This window comes from Nerophis ophidion, linkage group LG09 (assembly GCF_033978795.1).
Source record: "Nerophis ophidion isolate RoL-2023_Sa linkage group LG09, RoL_Noph_v1.0, whole genome shotgun sequence".
Lineage (NCBI taxonomy): Eukaryota > Metazoa > Chordata > Actinopteri > Syngnathiformes > Syngnathidae > Nerophis > Nerophis ophidion.
The window spans coordinates 49,792,608-49,810,454 of NC_084619.1; the positions used below are offsets into that span (position 1 = coordinate 49,792,608).

A 17,847-nucleotide genomic window follows, 5' to 3' on the forward strand; every position below is an offset into this window, starting at 1 on the left:
GCCATTTCCGGGTTGGGGAGGAGACCCTGCCCCAAGTGGAGGAGTTCAAGTACCTAGGAGTCTTGTTCACGAGTGAGGGAAGAGTGGATCGTGAGATCGACAGGCGGATCGGTGTGGCGTCTTCAGTAATGCGGACGTTGTACCGATCCGTTGTGGTGAAGAAGGAGCTGAGCCGGAAGGCAAAGCTCTCAATTTACCGGTCGATCTACGTTCCCATCCTCACCTATGGTCATGAGCTTTGGGTCATGACCGAAAGGATAAGATCACGGGTACAAGCGGCCGAAATGAGTTTCCTCCGCCGGGTGGCGGGGCTCTCCCTTAGAGATAGGGTGAGAAGCTCTGCCATCCGGGAGGGACTCAAAGTAAAGCCGCTGCTCCTTCACATCGAGAGGAGCCAGATGAGGTGGTTCGGGCATCTGGTCAGGATGCCACCCGAACGCCTCCCTAGGGAGGTGTTTAGGGCACGTCCAACTGGTAGGAGGCCACGGGGAAGACCCAGGACACGTTGGGAAGACTATGTCCCCCGGCTGGCCTGGGAACGCCTCGGGATCCCCCGGGAAGTGCTAGACGAAGTGGCTGGGGAGAGGGAAGTCTGGGTTTCCCTGCTTAGGCTGTTGCCCCCGCGACCCGACCTCGGATAAGCGGAAGATGATGGATGGATGGATGGATGGATGGCAGTACGGTGCAATATATTATTAATATACATGTAGTGCGGTGTAGATATACAATTAATGAATATGGTAAGACATGTCGTATAGTGTAATTAATATGCAATATTATGAATGTAGTACAGTGTAATATATAATTAATATACATTTAGTACAGTGTAAATATACAATTAATATACATTTAGGACGGTCTAATTAAAATATAATTATTCTACATTTAGTACAGTGTAAATAATATACAATTTATATACATTTAGTACAGTGTATAATTAATATGCAATTAATAAACATGGTTACACTTGTCGTATAGTGTAATTAATATATAATTAATAAACATGTTAATACACATTTAGTAAGGTGTAGTTAATAAACATTTTAATATACATTAGTATGTTGTATTTGATATACAATTACAGGTAAAAAGACTTGTTGATGTACATTTAGTATGGTGTATTTAATAAATATGTTAATGTACATGAAGTGTGGTGTACTTAATATACAATCAATGAAAATGCTAATGTACATATGGTATGGTGTAAGTCATACAATTAAACATGTTTATTTACATGTAGTACAGTGTGATTATTATGCAATTGATGAACATGTTAATATAGGTTTCATATAGTGTAACTAATATACAATTAATAAACATGTTATTATACATATAGTATGGTGTAACTAATATACAGTTAATGTAAATCTAGCATTGTGTAACTAATTGAAAATTAAAACATGTTAATATGCATGTACTATCATGTAATTAATATACTCTTGCAAAACATTTTAATGCACATGTAGTAAAGTGTAATTACAATACAATTAATAAACATGTTAATATACATGTAGTCCGGTGTAAATAATATACATGTTAATATGCAATAATTAAATGTACTGTATTGGAAATTACACGTGTTGGCCAAAACTTTAGGTAAACCTGCACAATCTTAAATTAAAACTAAGTCAATTGACCAAAACTGTATTTATTCAACAGTTATTAAGCAGTGGCACAAACATTCATGTCATTTCAAAACAGAAAGTGCAAGATTGTCAGAGACATTTTAAAAAAAGCTATTAGTGCGCTTTTTTGCATGATGTCACTAAGATGACATATCAAAACAACACTAAATTAAAGTGTACTTTTTGTACAGAATGCCACTACAATAGTTTAAAACAAATAAAGTGCACTTTTGTGCATGATATCACACAAGACATTTCAGTGAGCGTCACATAAAAATAAGCTGCATATCAAATAGTATATGTCCTATGGTGTTGATGTGGAAATAGTTGCTTTGGCATTTTGTGGGTGTGCCACCGAACGGATATGTTGACATGCACAGTTTGAAGGACTCTTCATTCTCTAGCGGGTGACTTTTCAAATGATGCTACTTTTTGTAGCAACGCTTCTGTTTCATAAATGTTGAACATATTCCCGCTTGATTACAACGAAATGAACCCAGATTTCCCTCGCCCGGACGTGGGTCACCGGGGCCCCGCTCTGGAGCCAGGCCCGGAGTTGGGGCACGATGGCGAGCGCCTGGTGGTCGGGCCTGTTCCCATGGGGCCCGGCCGGGCACAGCCCGAAGAGGCAACGTGGGTCACCCCTCCAATGGGCTCACCACTCATAGGAGGGGCCATAGAGGTCGGGTGCATTGTGAGCTGGGCGGCAGCCGAAGGCAGGGCACTTGGCGGTCCGATCCTCGGCTACAGAAGCTAGCTCTTGGGACGTGGAACGTCACCTCACTGGGGGGGAAGGAGCCTGAGCTAGTGCGCGAGGTAGAGAAGTTCCGGCTGGATATAGTCGGACTCACCTCGACGCACAGCAAGGGCTCTGGAACCAGTTCTCTCGAGAGGGACTGGACCCTCTTCCACTCTGGCGTTGCCGGCAGTGAGAGGCGACGGGCTGGGGTGGCAATTCTGGTTGCCCCCCGGCTCAAAGCCTGTACGTTTGAGTTCAACCCAGTGGACGAGAGGGTAGCTTCCCTTCGCCTTCGGGTGGGGGGACGGGTCCTGACTGTTGTTTGTGCTTACGCACCAAACAGCAGTTCAGAATACCCACCCTTTTTGGGTACACTCGAGGGAGTACTGGAAAGTGCTCCTCCGGGTGATTCCCTTGTCCTACTGGGAGACTTCAACGCTCATGTTGGCAACGACAGTGAAACCTGGAGAGGCGTGATTGGGAAGAATGGTCGCCCGGATCTAAACCCGAGTGGTGTTTTGTTATTGGACTTTTGTGCTCGTCACAGTTTGTCGATAACAAACACCATGTTCAAACATAAGGGTGTCCATATGTGCACTTGGCACCAGGACACCCTAGGCCGCAGTTCCATGATCGACTTTGTAGTTGTGTCATCGGATTTGCGGCCTTATGTTTTGGACACTCGGGTGAAGAGAGGGGCGGAGCTTTCTACCGATCACCACCTGGTGGTGAGTTGGCTGCGATGGTGGGGGAGGATGCCGGACAGACCTGGCAGGCCCAAACGCATTGTGAGGGTCTGCTGGGAACGTCTGGCAGAGTCTCCTGTCAGAGAGAGTTTCAATTCACACCTCCGGGAGAACTTTGAACATGTCACGAGGGAGGTGCGGGACATTGAGTCCGAGTGGACCATGTTCCGAACCTCTATTGTCGAGGCGGCTGATTGGAGCTGTGGCCGCAAGGTTGTTGGTGCCTGTCGTGGCGGTAATCCCAGAACCCGTTGGTGGACACCAGCAGTGAGGGATGCCGTCAAGCTGAAGAAGGAGTCCTATCGGGTTCTTTTGGCTCATAGGACTCCGGAGGCAGTGGACGGGTACCGACGGGCCAAGCGGTGTGCAGCTTTAGCGGTCGCGGAGGCAAAAACTCGGACATGGGAAGAGTTCGGGGAAGCCATGGAAAACGACTTCCGGACGGCTTCGAAGCGATTCTGGACCACCATACGGCGCCTCAGGAAGGGGAAGCAGTGCACTATCAACACCGTGTATGGTGCGGATGGTGTTCTGCTGACTTCGACTGCGGATGTTGTGGATCGGTGGAGGGAATACTTCGAAGACCTCCTCAATCCCACCAACACGTCTTTCTTTGAGGAAGCGGTGCCTGGGGAATCTGTAGTGGACTCTCCTATCTCTGGGGCTGAGGTCGCTGAGGTAGTTAAAAAGCTCCTCGGCGGCAAGGCCCCGGGGGTGGATGAGATCCGCCCGGAGTTCCTTAAGGCTCTGGATGCTGTGGGGCTGTCTTGGTTGACAAGACTCTGCAGCATCGCGTGGACATCGGGGGCGGTACCTCTGGATTGGCAGACCGGGGTGGTGGTCCCTCTCTTTAAGAAGGGGGACCGGAGGGTGTGTTCCAACTATCGTGGGATCACACTCCTCAGCCTTCCCGGTAAGGTTTATTCAGGTGTACTGGAGAGGAGGCTTCGCCGGATAGTCGAACCTCGGATTCAGGAGGAACAGTGTGGTTTTCGTCCTGGTCGTGGAACTGTGGACCAGCTCTATACTCTCGACAGGGTTCTTGAGGGTGCATGGGAGTTTGCCCAACCAGTCTACATGTGCTTTGTGGACTTGGAGAAGGCATTCGACCGTGTCCCTCGGGAAGTCCTGTGGGGAGTGCTCAGAGAGTATGGGGTATCGGAATGTCTTATTGTGGCAGTCCGCTCCCTGTATGATCAGTGCCAGAGCTTGGTCCGCATTGCTGGCAGTAAGTCGGACACGTTTCCAGTGAAGGTTGGACTCCGCCAAGGCTGTCCTTTGTCACCGATTCTGTTCATAACTTTTATGGACAGAATTTCTAGGCGCAGCCAAGGCGTTGAGGGGTTCCGGTTTGGTGGCCACGGGATTAGGTCTCTGCTTTTTGCAGATGATGTAGTCCTGATGGCTTCATCTGGCCGGGATCTTCAGCTCTCACTGGATCGGTTCGCAGCCGAGTGTGAAGCGACCGGAATGAGAATCAGCACCTCCAAGTCCGAGTCCATGGTTCTCGCCCGGAAAAGGGTGGAGTGCCATCTCCGGGTTGGGGAGGAGACCCTGCCCCAAGTGGAGGAGTTCAAGTACCTAGGAGTCTTGTTCACGAGTGGGGGAAGAGTGGATCGTGAGATCGACAGGCGGATCGGTGCGGCGTCTTCAGTAATGCGGACGTTGTATCGATCCGTTGTGGTGAAGAAGGAGCTGAGCCGGAAGGCAAAGCTCTCAATTTACCGGTCGATCTACGTTCCCATCCTCACCTATGGTCATGAGCTTTGGGTCATGACCGAAAGGACAAGATCACGGGTACAAGCGGCCGAAATGAGTTTCCTCCGCCGGGTGGCGGGGCTCTCCCTTAGAGATAGGGTGAGAAGCTCTGCCATCCGGGAGGAGCTCAACGTAAAGCCGCTGCTCCTCCACATCGAGACGAGCCAGATGAGGTGGTTCGGGCATCTGGTCAGGATGCCACCCGAACGCCTCCCTAGGGATGTGTTAAGGGCACGTCCAGCTGGTAGGAGGCCACGGGGAAGACCCAGGACACGTTGGGAAGACTATGTCTCCCGGCTGGCCTGGGAACGCCTCGGGATCCCCCGGGAAGAGCTAGACGAAGTGGCTGGAGATAGGGAAGTCTGGGCTTCCCTGCTTAGGCTGCTGCCCCCGCGACCCGACCTCGGATAAGCGGAAGATGATGGATGGATGGATGGATGGATGGATATTCCCGCTTGAAGCCAAACCACCGCCAGACGATGTACCCCGTGCTGTTTTTCTTTGGAATTAATTCTTCCTCCATTTGATACCAGATTTGCACCTTCTCTCTCTCGTATTACCACTCGCAACACACCGTTAGCATTACAGCTAATGTTACCCATGTCGCTACCTCTCTGTTCGGGGAGGGCGTGTGACGTTGCACGCGTGACGTATGTAAGAAGGTGCGCTCTTTTTGAGTCTCTGAGAGAAAGAGAGACAATAAAGAGGGAGAAACGCATGCAGTGTAATGCCCGCAGCTAAACGCAAATGCGTGAAAACGTATACTCTACTATCACGATATGGTCATTTTCTATATCAAGACAAACCCGCGATATATCGAGCATATCGATATATCGCCCAGCTCTAGATATATTGTACTGTATATTGTCCTGTAACAGGTGATTAGAGATTAGGAACAACCTTTTTGCATTTTCCTGCTCATTTTTGGACACATTTATTGTTTTCTTTTTTAGAGAGCAAGAGATCGATAGATCATTACAGGATACCTAATAACATTAAATAATGTCATCACCAGAATATACACACTCACTATTGCTAATTTGAAGGAAATATAAAATAGATCCCAATAAATTACAAAATATTATTTAAACCTGTTAATCATTTTGATTAAATATTAATGTTTGCTGTATGGCTATGAGAAATGGTGGGATATTGTTGTCTCATGCGAAGCAGCCAATTACGCTTCAGTTGAAGTTTTAAATCTGCTTTATTTCCTGTTCAACTTTTGTTTGATTGTTGGATGAGCTTTTCCCTCGTTTTGCGTCCATCTCGTGGTCTGCAGGAGATCGGCGAGCTGCTTCAGACCCGAGGCAAAGAAGTGGGCGTGACCACAGGCCGTAAGAGGCGATGTGGTTGGCTGGACCTGGTGCTCATCAAATACGCACACATGATCAACGGCTTCACAGCGTGAGTTTTTTACTTATTTCAAACCTTACTTGTCCAAACGACTCTAATGTTTAAACGGGACCATGATTGAATGTGGTCTTCCTCCATCTTAGTTTAGCATTGACCAAACTGGACATACTTGACGTCTTCCCAGAGATCAAAGTGGGTGTGGCCTACAAAGTCAACGGGCAAACTATACCGCACTTCCCAGGTGAGCAAGAAAAAAATGTTTAGTTTTGGGGTTTTTGTTTCTTTTTTCAATCATGACACTGTCCTTATATCATGTGACCTGTGCCCAGCTAATCAGGAAGTGCTACTGCAGGTGGATGTGGAATATGAGACGTTGCCCGGCTGGAACAGCGACACAGCGGCCGCCAGGACCTTCGACCAGCTCCCCGAGAATGCCCAAAAATATGTCTCCTTCATCGAGGAACACGTTGGCGTGCCTGGTAAGAACGCAACACAAACTGCAAAAACACCACTAAATGGGATTTTGGAGATGTTTTGTTCACAATATCTCACAAGGATGCAATTAATGTGTAGTTTTTATTCACTACCAAAAAAGTGGTAATAGTAGTTTATTTTGGATAGTTTAAGAACAAAGCAAAATTAATAATAAAAAAAGGAAACATTGTTGATTACAGCAAAGTACAAAAACGGAAACCAATCTTTCACAATGAAAACATGAAAAATCAAAACAATACATACTTGTTAGGTTTTCTATATCCAAAAAGAAGTGGGATGAAGTACAACTAATTTACTCCCACCCCTTATTTTATAAATCAAATAACTAGCATCATCATTATTATTACATACAATAATTAATTCACTGGTCTTATTCCAATATATTATCACTAAACTTTTACCCACATTACTCTTTTCTTTAGCACAAAAATACAGTACATACGTACAATATACACATTCATTAAGTAATTGACGATAACACCAACCAATAATAAGTAAACCAGTGGTTTTCAAACTTTTTTCAGTGATGTACCCCCTGTGAACATTTTTTAATTCAAGTACCCCCTAATCAGAGCAAAGCATTTTTGGTTGAAAAAAAGAGATAAAGAAGTAAAATACGGCACTGTCATCAGTTTCTGATTTATTAAATTGTATAACAGTGAAAAATATTGCTCATTTGTAGTGGTCGTTTTTGAACTACCGTCCATCCATCCATTATCTACAGCTTATTCCCTTTTGGGGTCGCGGGGGGTGCTGGCACCTATCTCAGCTACAATCGGGCGGAAGGCGAGGTACACCCTGGACAAGTCGCCACCTCATCGCAGTTTGAACTACCGTATTTCTTTGAATTGCCGTTGGGGCGCTAATTATTTTAAAACCTCTTCTCACTCCGGCACTTACCAAAGGCATGCGGAAAATTTAGGCCTGCGCTTAAAAATTTGAGTGTGATTTAAGGATACCATCATGAAAAGCACATTTAATAAAAAAAAACGTTATTATGGTCTTACCTTTACTTATAAATGAAGTCCATGCGCAGCTCCTTCTGATCAAAAGCATCGATAACTTGTTTATAGAAGTCTTCCTTATCTTTCTTCAGTTTTAAAAGTCTCTCTGTCTCGATGGAGATCTTCCTTTATTACCTCTTGCTTCGATTGAAAGTCCATTTTAGAAAACTGTTTCATTTTGGATACGTAATCCTCCATGTTAAGAGTGCAAGGAAGAGGAAAAAATAAACACGCTGCTCACTCTTGCTGGTCAAGTTTATGGTCGGTAGATGTGTAGCCATAGCGCGCTCACGACGTGCAGACCGCTGCTATCAGTTAGCTCGGCTCCTCACGTGTAGAGCGGGCGACAACAGAATTGTCCTCGGACAACACCCCTTTTGTTCTGCTCCATGGATGATCTCTTTATCCCACCGCTACCACCATGAAGTGTTATTGTATAAATAATACACTGGGTATTTATGACTGGAACATGCTTTATTTTAGCCCGGTTGTTTACATAGCCAGCATAAGAGTAGTGGTGTTACATCCTAAAAGGTCCGTCGTGCACCCCCCGCGTTATATTCGTTCTCAGCACATATCACTGTACTTGTTGTCACTTCCTCTGCAGCCGAGTAGTCGCAAGAAGGATCACTAGAGCCCTCTACCACCAGGAGGCGGAAGTCATTTAATGACTCATATTTGACACACGCAGCTACGGTATATTAATAAAACATAGCTGCTTACTGTTCTTTTTAGCATATTCAATAGCTTGGACTTTAAATCCTACTGAATAGCTCTTAATCTTCTTCCCTTTATGCGATTTCAAATTATTAAAATCAGCCTCCTCCATTTTGAAAATGATGACAGGGGAAGTGTCACTCGTGACGTGACGAGTTTGACCCGGCGGAAATTCTAGGCATATGCTAATTATTTTGCGAAACGAGTTTGATATGGCGGAAATTCTGGACATGCACTAATAAAAATAATATTTTTGCGAAACGGATTTGACCCGACGTTAATCCGGAGCCGGCGGTAATACTAAGCATGCGCTAATTATTTTGCGAAACAAGTTTCACCCGGCAGTGATTCAAGGCAGGCGTACACTATATGCCCGGCGGCAATTCAAGGAAATACGGTATTTGGAAAAAAATGTATAAAAATAACTAAAAACTCTTTGAAAAATAAACAAGTGATTCAATTATAAATAAAGTTTTCTACACATAGAAGTAATCATCAACTTAAAGTGCCCTCTTTGGGGATTGTAATAGAGATCCATCTGGATTCATGAACTTAATTCTAAACATTTGTTCAAAAAAATAAATACATCTTTAACATCAATATTTATGGAACATGTCCACAAAAAATCTAGCTATCAACACTGAATATTGCATTGTTGTATTTTTTTTTCACAGTTTATGAACTTAGATTCATATTTTGTTGAAGTATTATTCAATAAATATATTTACTGTATAAAGAATTTTTGAATTGTTGATATTTTTAGAATATTTTTAAAAAATGTCACGTCCCCCTTGGCATACCTTCAATTACCCCCAGGGGTAGGCGTACCCCCATTTGAGAACCACTGAAGTAAACAACTACCAAAATATTTAGAATAATAATAAGAATGTAAACACTTGATTTAATCAGCCCAATAATGGTTGCTCATTCTTTCTTTTTGACGGATTTATAATTTTTTGGAGCCAAAAGGATGCTTCGTGGAATACACTGTAGTAAACTACAACCGTTCGTTACTAGTTGATTCAAGATATCATCATTTGACAAGTTAATAAAGTGTTTCAAGGAAGAATGCCAGGTGCGATACGTTGTTGACCACGACAGTGCATTACGAGTTTTTTAAATATGTCATAAATGTGTGGATTATCACCGTAAATATGGGTACGTAAATGCAAGAACCAAGCATGGTCCAAAAATTTTGGACATATTAATAATGACGTGTTTGGAAAAAGGAAGGATGCCTGGTGGGTTACATTGTGGTCAGTTTGTTAATCATGTCATCAATTTGCGGATTTTCATTATTACATTTTAAGAACAGGAATCTGACATAGTCCACAAACGGGTCCTCCATCATTAAGTTAAACATATTTTCAAAATTAAAACAGTGTTTCTTAACCATAGGGCCATTGTAGTGCCGTGAGCGCCCCCTAGAATGCTGCTAAAAATGTTTCTCAGCTGTGGTGCGTATGAGCTGTTACAGTACAATATCAAACAAACAGAAGACCTCTGGAGCTAAGGTCACAGAAGTTTCTTAAGCGCAAACATTATGACTAAAGTGGTTAAGCTGTAATTTTTTGCACTGTAATTGTATTGACAGTTTAGTAAATAAATCTATTCAATATCAATTTAGATTTATTTTAGCACTACATAGTTGTATGTACATTTATTTGTCTTCAGTTATTTATGAGTCCTCTCTTATGCAGTATATTTGGTTATTACTTATTTTTCTAATTAGCCTGACCTAAGCCCATGCCATCTGCATTCGGGTGGAAGGCGGGGTAAACCCTGGACAAGTTGCCACCTGACCGCAGGGCCAACACACTCACACACTACAGGCAAGTTAGTGTTGCCAATCAACCTTTTTGTCATGTATGTCAAAATGTTAATTTATGGATATTAATCATGAAACAGAGTTACTAGATTAGGTATTTTTGACCTTGGCGCCCGAATTTTCCCCTGGAGAGGGGGCCTTGGGCCCACTTAAATATTATCACTGAATTATTAAACCTACTATTGATTTTAATCATATTCATTAAAATATAACTCCTTTTCATCAAACATATATAGACGTTGTTCCCCTAAGGCAAACTGGATAAAACACCGCACACTGACAGTTTTACCTATTTTTACTATAACAATCTACAAGTTTGATATAATTTGCTTCTCTTTATTCCCCTCCATTTATCTGCTTTCCTTTGTATTTCAAGTTATCATTACATGTATGTATTGTTGCATTTGAAACAATTGTATTGTTAGTAATTGAAATAATTATTTATATTATTCAATATCAATAGTGTTATTTCTATTGGTATTTGTATTGCTCAATTTGTAGTGCCATAATGTTCATTGTCATTTCTGTGTTATAAGCATCTACTTCACTAACTACTTCTTTGCTATCATTTTTGGCATCATATTTGTACATCATATTTGCTGATGTTCTGTTGTTGTTATTGTTGTTTGTCTGTCATATCCCCCACTTGTCCCTGCAATTTCCCCCTTTGTCTTGCTTTTTTAATTCTTTCTATCCCCTCCTGCGCCGATCTGGCTGCGCTAATGATTAAATAAACCCATTTAATAAAGTCACATACAAATAAGGCAACAGGAGAAATATCCCACACTTGCTGAACAGGACAAAAAAATCAGTAATTGTATCTAACCTATGTTACTTGCAGTTTAACAAGATAAACCTTGTTAAACTGAAATTATAGGAAAGCATGTGTTAAACACAAAGATTATTATCAAGGCTTAGATCAGGCTGATTAGAAAAATAATAAAATATATTGCAAAGAAAATAACTAACAATCATTGATTTTATTTGTATTGCACTTTACATTTGACGGACAAGTCTCGAAAGGCCTCATAAAAGTTGATGACATTTTTTAATGCAAATTAAAATACAGCTTCACCATTTTAGTCATATTTTTTGTGTCTTAAGAATTTTTACTATGACTTTTGTTCCAGACTTCTTCTGTTTGTTTGATATTGTCATTCCTGCTGGAAAAGTGTGTGACAACTGAGTACCCATACAGACCACTAGGTGGCGCTAGTGGCCCAACAACGAGCCGCCAGCCCTATGGTTAAGAAGCCGTACTAGAACATTGGTCCCCAACCTTTTTTGCACCACGGACCGGTTTCCTCTAGGCATTATTTTCAGGGACCAGCTTTCCACTTGTGCCAGATAGATACAGCAAAAATAAGTGCATCAAAAATACAACTCATTATAACGTTGACTTAGTGGGAGCCCTGGGTTTGTTTCTTTGCAATGAGATGCAATGGAAATCTGCCTTTGGCTACAATCTGTCACATTTATATTCTAAATGTTTATTATTGTGCATTGTATCATGTCACAAAGTTATAACAAATGGCAACTTTCTATGAGGAGTTGTATTATACATCTATAAACAAGCGTATTGGTATGTCAAGGGGTACAGGCCAAAATTAAATCAAAGAAAAAGCAGTCGTTTATAAATTATTTTATGTTTTTCTGCTGTACGGTAGCAAATGTGTCACAGACCGGTTGGTTGGGGGCCACTCTACTAAAATACATATATGCTACAAAAACTCTGTAAGAATACATTTTATGGAAAAAATGGTATACAGTTTATCCCATGCTTGTGCTAGTGCACACATCTCATTGTGTGAAATGTGAAGGTTTTAAGGTGAAAAAATGTTATGTCTGAAAGGGCTACATGTCTTAAATTCTTCCACAGCAGGACCCCCACCCAAACATTCAACATACAGCTCACAACAAAACAATATTTATTTTTTTCATTGTCAATGGGGCAAATCACTTATCAGCAAATATTTTAATGGAAATGACTGTTGTTATTTGAATAGTATAACAAAAACATTTCCCTTATGTCAGCTTTAGAACAGGTGTGATGCTGGTGTGGCGACAGTGTGCATGTCTGCTGTAGCTCACATGTGTTCCACTAAATGCTCAGGGAGGTTTTGTGCGTTTGCTCGGACACATAAAAAATTGGAGGTAACATTGACATAGACTGCAGTAGTCATCTCCAGCCATGTAAATCTGTTTTGTTGGTCATAAATCCAACGTGTGTATTATTTATGGGAACATGATTTTGAGCCCCTAACAGGATCGTAAAATGTTATCTCCTTTAACCGTTGCCAGTTTATATCCAGGGCGATACATCGTGGTGGTCTACAACCATGCATTTTAGCTTTGTCTTTGTCAAAGCAGCCTCAAAAATAACATGTCTTGTGTTTTTTGTTTTTTTTCCCACTTCCAGTCAAATGGGTTGGTGTAGGGAAATCTCGGGAGTCCATGATCCAACTCTTCTAGATCAGAAGCAGGCTGTCAACAGCCTCTCCCTGTCACAAAAACACACACACACACACACACACACACAGCCTGCACTACCTGACTGGACGCTCTGATTTCAGACATGACTTCCGTGTCTCGTCTCGGAACGCTTTCACACATTGTACTGTCTCAAGTCGGCCTCTCTGCTTCACGTGGGAATTTTATACCAGACCCTCAATAAACTCCCACGAGCTCCTGTAAGGAGACAACCTGCTAACATGAATATCACACAGTTTTAAATGTGCTGTGTGCCGCTCCGTTGTTCTGTGTTGGGTTTTATTCTAACAGTCAGGTGGACGGTACTTCCTGACATAAAAGGGATCTTTTCATATTTTAACTTTTTAATGTCAATCAACCAAAAAACATGTTTGTAATCTCTTATCTGCTGATAACTTCCAAAAAAATAACGTTGCTGTCTTCACACGTTTCTTCCTTTTAGGTTTTATTTGAAAAGGGTGGATTGTCCCCATGTTAAAGCACTACTTTTGTCCCATTCGAAGTCACTCGCTGATTTGTTTCTTGTTGTCGTTACTGTTGCACTTTTTCTAATGCCATAAAACTCACTCCTACGGATCCAAAGCAAAAATCCTTTTGGAGCTGAACGTCCCATCCTGTCAGTGCGACATTAAATGTGAGAAGGTGGAAATCATTCTTGTGCTTGTTTGTAGTCTGAATTTGTCGTTGTCACATTCCAGACATATTTAGAATTAGCTTTGTAATCGTGAAATAACATTAAATCTTACACTTCAATGATATAAATCTTTCTAGAGAAGGGATTTATGGCTCTTTCAAGGGAGCTGGATCTTGAACTGTTCCTTTGAAGAGCCGTTCAGAAGACTGGCTTGTTGTGTATATTTATTTTATTTAAGGAAACAATCACAAGTATCAGTTACACAATAAAATGTATATTTAATTGATAATTGAATTTACACAAATTACACTTATCAATGGAAACTATTCTGAAGTATTGGTTATATCAGGGGCAGCACGGTGGAAGAGGGGTTAGTGCATCTGCCTCACAATACAAAGGTCCTGAGTAGTCCTGGGTTCAATCCCGGGCTTTGGATCTTTCTGTGTGGAGTTTTCATGTCCTCCCCGTGACTGCGTGAGTTCCCTCCGGCTTCCTCCCACCTCCAAAGACATGCACCTGGGGATAGGTTGATTGGCAACACTTAATTGACCCTAGTGTGTGAATGTGAGTGTGAATGTTGTCTGTCTGTCTGTGTTGGCCCTGCGATGAGGTAACGACTTGTCCAGGGTGTACACGGCTTTCCGCCCGAATGCTGCTGAGATAGGCTCCAGCGACCCTAAAAGGGAAAAGCGGTAGAAAATGGATGGATGGTTATACCGGGGGTCGGCAACCCAAAATGTTGAAAGAGCCATATTGGACCACAAATACAAAAAAGTAATCGGTCTGAATGCGCAAAAAAATTAAGACTTCTACATGTTAAGTATTATAATGAAGGCAACACATGATGTGTCTATATTAGCCGACTATCAAAATTACTTTAAAAGTCTTGTATAAGTGTTATAATGAAGACAACAAATGATGAAAGTGTCTGTATTAGCTATATTAGCCTACTATCAAGATGATTCTTAAAATGAAGACAACACATGACGTCAGTGTCTATATTAGCTATATTAGCCTACTGTCAAAATGACTGTCGCAGGCTGACACAAATCTTTGTGGACAGAAATGTTGAAATGTAATATTTATTTTTCACATTTTTACAACATTGGAAAACATTAGTAAAACTTCTCAGAGGGTGAGATAACGCCTGGAAATGTCTTAAAATGACCAAAGGTATAGATGTTTGTCCAAGTTAAAGGAAATGGCAGACTGTCTTCTAATGGATTTATTACAATCTTTGCTGTGGTCTGGAACAACAGGGCACACTAACAACAATCAGAAATGCAATGAAATGTTACATACAGATCAGATGTCATGAGACATGGAAAAATAAACAAAATAGACAGAGGACATATGTAAGGGAAATTAACGGAGCTGAAATATACCTACAAACGAGACATAAGGATGCAATATGTACACACAGCTAGCCTAAATTGCATGTTAGCATGGATTAGATTGCCGTCGTGCAATGATCAAATATGCTCGCTCAGCAATCCATACAACTCAATAACCTCAACAAAGATCACCTTTGTGCATTCACGCAGTGTAAAACAGTTGGTGGACAAAATGAGACAAAGTTGATTAATAATGAATTAAAAAACTTTGTGTGTTTGTGTGTATATATATATGTATATGTATAACAAGCGCAGTGAAATCATTTCAACATGCCGCCACAGACGGAAACACCTCCTAGGTAACACATGAGCCAATCACCACACCCTATGCCTGCCTGTACCCACCCACTCTGTGCCCTATATAAACCATTGTATGTGAATGCTTCCATTAAAATCTCCTGATGATTGAGGGAACCCCTCATGAAACAGTTCTGTAGAGACGAAGTAGTCTTGTGATTTTTCCCACACCTACATATGTATATGTATATATACTGTATGTATATATATATATATATATATATATATATATATATATATATATAATACACATGTATGTATGTATATATACACACATGTATGTGTGTATATATATATATATGTATAAGTATATATATATACACGTGTATGTACATATATATATATATATATATATATATATATATATATATATATATATATATACAGTGGGGCAAAAAAGTATTTAGTCAGCCACCGATTGTGCAAGTTCTCCCACTTAAAATGATGACAGAGGTCTGTAATTTTCATCATAGGTACACTTCAACTGTGAGAGACAGAATGTGAAAAAAAATCCAGGAATTCACATTGTAGGAATTTTAAAGAATTTATTTGTAAATTATGGTGGAAAATAAGTATTTGGTCAACCATTCAACGCTCTCACTGATGGAAGGAGGTTTTGGCTCAAAATCTCAGGATACATGGCCCCATTCATTCTTTCCTTAACACGGATCAATCGTCATGTCCCCTTAGAAGAAAAACAGCCCCAAAGCATGATGTTTCCACCCCCATGCTTCACAGTAGGTATGGTGTTCTTGGGATGCAACTCAGTATTCTTCTTTCTCCAAACACGACGAGTTGAGTTTATACCAAAATGGATCCATGGATGATACAGCAGAGGAATGGGAGAATGTCATGTGGTCAGATGAAACCAAAATAGAACTCTTTGGAATAAAGTCGTTGTCGCAATTGTTGGATATGACTTTAAAGCCAAACCAAGCATGCATCGCTATAACTCTTGTCTCAAAGTAGGTGTAGTGTCCCCACCTGTCACACCACGCCCTGACTTATTTTGAATTTTTTGCTGTTTTCCTGTGTGTAGTGTTTTAATTGTTGTCTTGCGCTCCTATTTTGGTGGCTTTTTCTCTTTTTTTGGTATTTTCCTGTAGCAGTTTAATGTCTACCTTTAAGCGATATTTCCCGCATCTACTTTGTTTTTATCCTTCTTCATGGGGATATTGTCGATTGTCAAGTCACGTTCGGATGTACATTGTGGACGCCATCTTTGCTCCACAGTAAGTCTTTGCTGTCGTCCAGCATTCTGTTTTTGTTTACTTTGTAGCCAGTTCAGTTTTAGTTTTCTTCTGCATAGCCTTCACTAAGCTTCAATGCTTTTTCTTAGGGGCACTCACCGTTTGTTTATTTTTTGTTTAAGCATGAAATACCTTTTTACCTGCACGCTGCCTCCCGCTGTATCCGACATCTACAAAGCAATTAGCTACCGGCTGCCACCTACTGATGATATGTAAGAGTATAACGTTGTAAGTCTGCCGGGCCCTAGACAGCACCGACACTCAACAACAACACATCATTTGCCAACGACAATTACTGGTTTGAAAAAATATTTTTTACCCCAAATAGGTGAAATTAGATAATCTCCCACGGAACACCAGACTGTATCTCATGGCACAGTGGTTGAAAAACACTGGACTAAAGCAAAGTGCCTCTACTGTATTCGTTAGGCAAATAGGGAAGTTTATCTCCTATTTTTTTGTCTGATCCACGAACAAAACCTGTGGTCGCTCTCAAGTATTATAGTGTCCATCTATACCCATTTATCTTTTGAGTAATTAACAGTTTTTACAAATGTGTTATGCAATATGTGTGTGGTATAATGTAGTTATCCCCAGCTAGCGCCTGACAGATAGCTGTGTTCTTAAGAGATTTTGTGATTAAAAAAAATAAAAAAATATTGGGTTTACTGTTTAGAATGGAATTAGAACATGTTGGTCTTGGTGATTGAAGTATTACAATAATAGTTTGTTATAACTAACCGCGCTTAAAATCTTAAAAATAGCTATTTAGCTAGCTCAACATACTGTATAACAAACTACAGCCATTTTTAAAACTACTTTTACCAAAGAAAACATTAAAAGAGCAAATAAGTGCGGTGTAACGAGAAAATGTTGCTATATTGACACTAATAACTTTTAATCGACGGATAGATCTGAAGTTGATAGCGAGATTTAAGCGTTGAAAGTAAGAAAAAAATATATTTATATACATAGAACTTATTTTAATTACTTTTAAAGACAACGGGGGCCTTTTGGATCCCCCAGAACTTGAGTCAGATTTTTTATTGAAATAATGAATTAACACCAATGTTGTTGTTTTTTTAATTATTTAGCAATTTAAGTCTTCAGTTACGTCACATCAAATATTCCATGTAGAATATTTTTGGGGAAAAAATGTTCCTTATTTTGTGTTTTTGCCATGAAAACAGGGTTTTCTCTGACAAAAAGGGCGTACAACTTTTTAAAAATAAAACTCTACGTCAGCTAATAGATCTGAAGATTGATCTTAAGACATTTAAGCTTTGAAAGTAAAATAATATATATATATATATATATATATATATATATATATATATATATATATATATATATATATATATATATAAATATATATACATACATACAGACACAGTATATATACTGTGATGAGTGGTGAGTTGTCCAGTGAGTTGTACCCCGCCTTCCGCCTGACTGCAGCTGAGATAGGCTCCAGCGACCCCAAAAGGGACAAGCGGTAGAAAACGTGTGTGTGT

The 17,847-nt window shown here is 40.9% G+C and overlaps 1 protein-coding gene across 1 annotated transcript in view; it reads left to right on the forward strand.

Moving 5' to 3' along the window:
• Window positions 1-13,410, forward strand: part of adss2 (adenylosuccinate synthase 2) — a 58,997-nt gene extending 45,587 nt beyond the window's left edge. The window contains exons 10-13 of the mRNA XM_061911152.1: window positions 6,151-6,275; window positions 6,368-6,465; window positions 6,554-6,703; window positions 12,688-13,410. Of these exons, the coding sequence (XP_061767136.1) occupies window positions 6,151-6,275; window positions 6,368-6,465; window positions 6,554-6,703; window positions 12,688-12,740 (426 nt within the window). The 3' untranslated portion in view covers window positions 12,741-13,410. The remainder of the gene's footprint in view (window positions 1-6,150; window positions 6,276-6,367; window positions 6,466-6,553; window positions 6,704-12,687) is intronic.
• The last annotated feature ends 4,437 nt before the right edge of the window (window positions 13,411-17,847 follow it).